The following is an 8,594-nucleotide window of genomic DNA, read 5'->3' on the forward strand; positions in this document are numbered from 1 at the left end:
GCTTCGATACATTCGAAAGTATAGTTATAAGTGAGGGGTAGATATAACTAGGAGGAAGTTAAGCTATCTTCTTACTTAAATTAACACATTATAAGAAACCCGAGAATAGATTTTTCACCTCTATGTGGATAATCGTGCCTACCGTTATAAAATACTAGCTATACTGTAGTGGGAGAATCTACAGGCTGAAAAGTGATTAGTGGAATTTGCATGTATAATGTACAGGATGACACTCCTGACTGCTGATTAGCTGGATCTCTAACACTAGGTCTGAGATTCCTTTTCTCTTGAATCCTCCAACAGGATCATCCTATCATTCAAGTAACTTAATCGACAGGTTGAGAACAGTGATCAATTAACTTATGGAATCTATCTGATCAGGATCTTCGATGCTACTTTATTATTACTGTGCGATAGTCGTTACCCGCCCACCGCCGTACGAGTTGATACCTTTAGCTAAAAGCCTCGCCCCAGTTCAATACGACATAATTAGTAGGATTAAAAGTCCCTGTTAGAGACGCTATTCTTGTCTATGATGCTACTCTACGTATATCTCGCTTCTATAGATACCTATAGTTAGAGTTAGTATAAAAGGAGTAGAACGATTTAGAAGAAGTTTCAGTAATCTAGCTGATAGGCAGCTTACTAACCTCTTACACTCTTCTATAAGCGACGTATGATACTTAGAAAGTAATTATAATAGTATTTAATACCGTAAGTGATGTAGAGTCCTCTATAACTAGCTCCTCCCTTAGATATAACTTTATTACTTATGATCGTAGAGCGAAGTATCAGCGGAATTAGTATTCGACCTACGTCATAAATATGATACTGTCCGCAGCGGGTATACGCCTCCGTTTTATAACGGCTATTTTCCTTATAGTACTTATCTTACTCTTTACCTCCTTTCGAGTTCTTGACCCTAAGTCTTACGGCCCTTTTGATATCTAAGACGCTTTTCCTACGATTAATGAAGGCATATAAGCGAAGTCTATAAAGTCAAGTCGATATTCCGAGTCCCTCTCTTAGATATATAATGAGACTCTAGGTTTCTAAAAGATATATATGATCTCGCTTCTAGAACGGACAGACAAATAAGATACCTTTACTATACAGGCAGCATTTTCGGAAATCTCGTATACCCTTATAGACGGAGTATACGGCGATAATGTCCCTACTAAAGCATTACCATACGTATGCTAAACTAGATACCCTCTCTTTAAAAATTACTAATATTTATAGATAATGAACTAAAAGACGAGCGTCATTAGATGTTAGCGTATATATATTAATGTCTATTAGAGGATAGTATATGAAAGCATTTCTACCGCCTTAATTTTCGAGGACGACGTAGACTAGGATGTCGCATTTAAGCACTAGCTTATACAATTTACCAGAGGTTCGAGATTCCTCCTGGGTACTACGAATCAGGATATATAACACTCGCTATATGGAGATAACTGGGATATGCTTTAGATCGGCTATTATAGTACCTAGGTAATGCTAGATAACAACCGTCGATTTTTCGTCGTCCCTAGTGATCCTACCGTACCACCATCTCGAATGCATAGAGATAACGTAGTAGAGCCAGACATGAGCCGCTGGCGGGCCACCCCGGACGGCGGCGAACGAACAAGAATAGTCTTCCGTTCGGAAGGCGCGGTATGTACCGCAGCGTACGCTATCTCTTAGAGGGGCGTACGTAAAGCCCTCTACTACTTATCTATGATCCCTTATAACGCTCCTATCGACTAGGGACTTACTAACCTCTACAAGAATAAGGAATATAACTTTCAGTTGTATATCCTCCTGGCCTCAGCTGGTCGGCGTATCTCGACCTACATCGAATACTACTAAATGGAGCGACATCGATTCCCCACCCGACTTAGACACTACGATTAGGGACGGAAAATCGTATCACCTAGTGTACTCAGTACGATAGAATGTACCGTATTAGCTCAATGGGACAACGATCTTCCAGAGTCAATACCCTAACATTACACCGCTAATGAGTATCGATGATATTAGTAAAGCGGTAGGCTATGCTGAGATTCTAGCACTAGAGGATGAGTCTAAGATATTAAGAAGGAGTATAGGCTGATGGTTATAGAAGTTGAGGGAGATAAGACACACTTAACTAGTTTCCTCTTCCGCGTATAGAATATAGTAAACATCGTTTTAACTTAATGCTCAATAATCGGCCCTCTCACCTCCTTAAATGCGGTAAGAGCTTCCCCTTAAGTTCTTCTATAGTCTAATGTCTCTAGTCGTTTCCAAATACACCTTCGATAGCTCCCTTTCCCTATACGATTCCCCGTATTGTCGAAGAAAACTTTACCATGATCAGTCTCTATCCAGTTCCACTAAGCTTAATAATCCATGTCCTTCTAAAGATAAATTTCTCTAGAGCTGTTTATTAGGAAGGAGGCCGTCGCTTTGAGAAGTGCGTCGCTTTAACGGCCGGCGTAAATGGCTTTGTCGGTAACGCTATACTAATAAGAATAAGTGGATTATGTACGTTCTTATTAGTGATTTTAACATACCTTTCCGGATAACCTATAACAACCGGTAAAAGGGGAGTTTGTTGGCTATTCTCATAATTATAGAATTTTGATCTTATCCAACTTAGTACAGTCGTTCCCGAAACCGCCCTCCCCTTTTAAGGACACATTGCAAATTTAAATTGCCCAAGAAGCGGGGCGCCTTTGCCTATTATGGTAAATTCCGTCTACATTGAGTTAACAAATCATAGCCCAGCGTAAAAGAACCAGCGTATTATCAATACGCTAGCCTTCCGCGTCGTGGCCTTTCTGACGAGACGGGATTTGTGGCTTACATAATTAGTGGAGGACGAGTGGCGATTGCAACGGCAAGAAAATTCGTGTCGGAAATTAATCTCAATCACGTGATAATTGAGGATCGCATTTCAGCCTGATCCAGCACATCATTCTTCTGCGCAGTCTTACACGTGCCTGCACAAGCTGTTAATGAGCTATACTGGCCGTCCTGTCAAAGACTCATGTAGTTATCGAAGTCAGCGCCCCAACTACAAGCCCGAACCTGTTATACCTGCGCTATCTATCCTCCCACAAGCTTTCTTTGCACTATCTCCTTGATCAAGCCTCCCTCTCGGCACGCCCAGGAAGCCGCTTTCGATGTTGTGAATTGTTCTTTAAGTTTAAAACGGCCAACAACACGACCTAGGTTTATGTTGAATGACCTGCAGAAAGAAATGGGTCCAATAATGAGAAAAGCGAAGAAGGTTATGGGAGTTGGACCTGACACTCCACGTGAAAGTAGTAACAAGGCCTCAGCTTCGGCAGACAACGCACATACTTCTACAGTTCCCATCTCTGGAGAGAATTTAGGTCTCAATACTTCTATTACTACCGAAACAACTACGACACTCCCACTTCTTGGGCCGAACGCTCGTTCTTCGACTGCCACACCGGAAGTCCTCGCGGAACGCACAACCACTCTCAGTGTGAGGCACGAACGGGCGGCCTCGAACGGCCCGTTCCCTTCCAACGGAACTAGTGAAAAGTATGGCTTGTTTGTATTCAAAGACCAGCCAGATATAAAAGATGGAGTTGTGGATATCATCGCCCTTCATGGTCTCAATGGAGATTATGAAAGTACCTGGGTGGCGGACGATACTGGAGCAAACTGGTTAAAGGATGAAGGATTTTTGCCGGACCAGGCTGTGGATACTAGGATAATGTCATATGGATACAACTCCCAAGCACAGTTGAGCAAATCTGTCGCTGGGATTGGGGCTTTCGCAGAAGGACTTTTGGCCCAAGTGGCAAGTCGGCGTAGAAGCCGGCAAGAGAAAAGGAGGCCAATCGTGTTCATCTGCCACAGCCTTGGTGGGATTGTTGTCAAGAAAGTATGCGTACCGTCTTCCCATGGTACGACGCATTATCATTGCTAGCCACTAACTATTGCTTATAGGCTTTCATCGTCGCAAATGAGCAAGACCGCTTCAAAGATTTACTTAGCTGCTTCTATGGAATAGCTTTTCTAGGTACACCACACCAAGGTTCTAAAGTGGCAGACTGGGCCAAAATCATTGGGACCATTGCGAAGTATGCAAGCGCTGCGACAAGCACCAACGACTCGCTACTAAAGAGTCTGAAGAAGGGTTCGCCAGAACTCTTTGAAATATCAAAATCTTTCATCGATCGTTCACCAACCTTGTCTATTCTCAGTTTCTTTGAGCTGGACAAGCTGCCGCGCATGAACTTTAGAGTTAAGACCATACTCGCCTTCGGCCGTTTTTACTTTCTAAAAATTGCATTAGGTCGTACCAGAAGATTCCGCAATTCTGCGGCTTCCCAACGAGCAGAGAGTTCCAGTGAATGCTGACCACTTTAATATCTGCAAATTCGCGAGAGCTGATGAAAATCGGTACCGTGATGTGTGGACTGCTCTGCAAGATATGATCGTGGCTGCTAGAGAAAAGGTTACCAGTAAGTGACAACATCATTGAGAACACTGAAACCATTTCACATGTGAACCGCGACAGCTAACTTCTGTAAGGTGCTGCACAGAAAGTGAACCAAGCAGATGACGACAGAGACATGCGAGATTTGGAAATGAAAAGTAAGTCCTCACTGTGACATACGCTATGTGTAAATAACGTCCCCAGTGGCGCTTCCTGCGTACCCCAATACCTTGCTGGTAACAACAAAAGCTTGCACCTTCGATTCCTTGGATACAGAATGTCTCTCCTCTCGACGACTAAAGTCATCTCGCGAGGAACTCAGTTACAAGAGAGCCAGCCTCGGCTATGGATCTACCCATTTATTATTCCGCGAGATCTCTGGTTATCGGAAAACCATTGAGGAGAAGATTGCGAATGGTAAAGGAACTCAAGAATTTATCAATATTTGGTGCCCACCTTGTTGCCATATGATCAAAACTGCAGAGGTCATTGTCAGTCAGTCTTCTCCAGAAGGGCAAGAACGAAGGGCGGTGATACACGTCGACCCTACCATTCCCGCCAGTTGTTGCCAAAATTCTAACCTCCTGGACAAGTTGCTTATGCTTAAACAAGCTTTTGACGATCCTGATGGTACTGCGGAGCCTGGTATTTTCGATGCACGACCATTGTATGGCTATTCTGAAATAGAGCACGCTATCGAGAAACTTGAAACGTCAGGAGAGACACAGAGCTCGGCCGATGGGCAAGGCAACTTCTTGGAACGAATCGAGCGGTTGACATACGAATGGGCACAGATCTGCGGCTATTGTGTCTCAATTATCCTGGTCGAGGCGGATTTTGCCACAAAGGCGTCAAGAAATTCAAGTCCTTTTGCACCGTTCACTCGTCCTTTCAAGCCTAATGAATACTTCAGAATCTGCCGGCAGTCAAACATGACATGGAATCCAAAAGGGGGTGTTATCGGTATCGGGGGTTTCGAATCCGCACCCGAATTTTGGTATGGTGGTACCTGGAGTTGAGTTGAGATGCAATCAATCTATCATATATGATCCTTGATTCATTTTGCACGGAGGGGAATTCGCTGCGAGTGATTGTCTTCACTCCTTTTGGAGGGATGAGGGATTTAGGACTTTCGGATCCCAAATAGGGCCTCTTCGACGACCGCGAAAAGTTACTGTCTTGCATAAGGGGAGGTAGAGACCCAGAAATAAGACTGAGCACGAGTGTTGAGGAATGAAACAGCCTGAGCGGCCCACCTAAATATAGCTGTCTGACGGATTTCGAGATTTTGGTCCTGGCAGAATTTCGTGACCATCCGCAGCTTCTTTTTGATCAGGGTGGGCTTCTGGTAGCTGTCTAGGTCGTCCTCTTCCTCGGTAGGTGTTACAGGCCTTGCATTGACCATAGTTGATGATAGAATAAAGAGGAAAGATTGACGCAAAATCAGGTTGGTAGATAAAATGAGAGTGGTTGGGTAAATGACGTAATGCGTGTGCCAGTTATTCCTGTCACAGGCTCGGCGCTTGAATGTTCGAGAACACCCGCGGCCTTCTAAACTTTCTGCTTTTCCTGTATTCGGTCGGTAACAGAAATACGTTGAGGCGAATCCGCTGCTGAGTCATGCCTCAAATAGTAGACAAACTACCACTGAATAGGCATAGCATCACCGACTAGTATTAAAAACCTTCCGCTGGTAAAAGTTGCAATGTGTCTACAAGAGGGAGGGCGGTTACGGGAACGACTGTACACCTGCTTCGAGGGGTTCGATTCTGCTTCTTTGTACTTGCCGACCACGCAATAGTCGCCCTTTATGTTTCCAGATGAAAGACTTAAGTTAGTTTAAAGACCTAAAACGGCACCTAACTGTTCGCACTAATGCGGAGTCAGAGATCTCTTATTTAGATATCTAGGCACTTCATTTTCGGCTCCTAAGAGCCTGATTATCTCTTCCTAAGGAGGGCGTCCTTTCGTTGTCGAAATATCCGGCACCCTTCAGGAGCCGTATATAGACCCTCTTTTTACATTAAGCCTTGTAGAAACTGTAAGTATATAGTACAGTACTTTACTCCACTTTAATGTCTATCTAAGAAAGATAATGTTAAGGATATAATGAGCTCCTCGTCACGATCCCTACCGCTGATGGAATTTCCTAAGAACTCTCCGTCTTCTATACCCGCTGCTAAGGTGAAAAGGAGTCCAGTATCCGAAGCGCATATACAGTAAGTAATATATTCTCAAAAACGATATGTGACTATTCTCCCTCTAAAGTTAAGGGAACAGCCGTTTCATCTAGAATCTAAGTTTCTATAGGCTCCTCTCCCACTACCTTCGTTTCAGAGAAATAAGGCTCGTTTCTCTAGGCCACTTTCGACAGACCCGCCACGCTTACAATCTCGGTATGTAGCGATGCTCTTAGAGCTTGATGAGGTTCTACGTCGCTATAACTTCTATACGAGCTTATTTACGTAGTTAATCCTGGCTGGATACATTATATTCCCGGGTACGTTTACCTCTCTTAAAAGCTCTAATTCAGTGTAAGAAGCGGCAAGTAAGACTCCTATAGGAAAAGTTATTCTAGACACCGTTTAGAATGCCTCGCTCCTCTAGATATTAGGAGCTTACTGCCTATTTAAAGTCGTTAGCATCTCTCTACTCTAGAAAAGATGGAAGAGGAACTACATTTAGTTAGTAAATTGAATATTCTTATAATGACTACCTAGCCGGCAGCTGGAAGCGGACACTAACCTTATGATATCAGGCTAACTTTACTTAATGCCATTCTCGGTCTCGTTAATACGCTAATTAATGTATACACCGCTAAGGACGGGATCTAGTCCGTGACGGCGACCATCACGGTTACAATAACGAGTGCGTGTATAGGGATCAGCTTGATTTTATTTCTAGTCTACAATAATTAGTTATTATATTAAGTTAAAAAGGACTACGATACTTAGATGAGTAAGGAGCGTAGAATAGAGGCGTCTTCACGACTAGGATAATGAGCTCGAAATCTTTATAGTCTAAAAGTGATGCTATACGGTAGAGGACGGAGGCTACTTTTATAATATAACATGTTTCTTCGAAAATTTGAGACGTACTTAGCGTATAGATGGTCGAACTACTCCTAGCATCTTAATTATATAGGGAAGAATAGCCTTTAGATCCCGAGCTCCGAATAAATAGATTAAAATATCATTCTTTACAGTCTTAAATACGATACAGTACAGTAGTGTACTCGAGCGTGAAATCTTTTTATCAGTAGGTAAAATCCGGCCCGGAGCCCCTACTAAGTTAGCTAGTTTTAGCCTAAACGTAGGGGCTCCCTACCCGCTCTAAAGTTATAATCCTTATACGAGTTTACTACCTTCTATTAGACCCTATACGTTCTCTAACACTTTTATAAGGTTCTAGAAAACTCATCCCATTAGTTTATATGTCGTCGTGCTTTAGCTGCCGTTAAATACATACTGGAGATGCCTTTAAAACTAAGGAAGATATTTCATTAATAACTATTTATACATAAAGCTGCTAAAGCTCTCGAGTCTTTCCTCAAACCGGGTTCCTTTCTCTACGTAAACGTCGTGCGAGCTGTATATCTTTCGATTCTAAAGGCGTTAATTAAGAATTTACTCTCGTAGGAAGTAGAGACTAGCTCACGAATAGTAACTCGTTTTACGTAGATAGCGTAGAGATTAGAATCTTCGAATAGGCTCGTAAGATATAACTCGAGAGCTTCTTATAGAGCTTCGATTACCGTCGACTAGAACCGAAGACCATCCCCTTACCATTTTAATTAGCTAATTCTCGCATCTTCTATAATTTTACGGATAAGCCGTTAAAAGGGACGTTTACGAATGAGTAACTCGGTAGACTTCTGATAGCGACGAATCTCTCTTAGAGTAACCGTTCCTAGTCGCCGTTAATCATAACTTTACCTACTTAAAAAGAGATAATAGAGGAGAGGAGTAAAAATATACCTAGTTTATATCGATGCGGTTTCTTTACGCTACCCGTAGAGTCGGGGAGGCGTTTCCCCGAGAGCTAGCCTTTTATAAGGCTTCTTAAGTCTTTCCTCGGGGCGACACCTCCGGTACTACTCCCTATACGTCATCATTAATATAAACGAGGGAGAATAAATGAAAGAGCT

At 42.9% G+C, this 8,594-nt stretch overlaps 1 protein-coding gene across 1 annotated transcript; it reads left to right on the plus strand.

The window, feature by feature from the left end:
• Positions 1-3,244: 3,244 nt before the first annotated feature.
• On the plus strand, positions 3,245-5,466 carry AYO21_11824 (hypothetical protein; the record flags this gene model as incomplete). The annotated part of the gene is made up of 6 exons (XM_022661707.1): positions 3,245-3,889; positions 3,955-4,251; positions 4,304-4,472; positions 4,543-4,605; positions 4,652-4,864; positions 4,931-5,466. The coding sequence occupies 6 exons, from the start codon at positions 3,245-3,247 to the stop codon at positions 5,464-5,466; spliced, it is 1,923 nt and encodes a 640-aa protein (XP_022505983.1).
• Positions 5,467-8,594: the final 3,128 nt, after the last annotated feature.

The sequence above is a fragment of the Fonsecaea monophora genome, assembly GCF_001642475.1.
Source record: "Fonsecaea monophora strain CBS 269.37 chromosome Unknown Scaff187, whole genome shotgun sequence".
Classification (NCBI taxonomy): Eukaryota; Fungi; Ascomycota; class Eurotiomycetes; order Chaetothyriales; family Herpotrichiellaceae; genus Fonsecaea; species Fonsecaea monophora.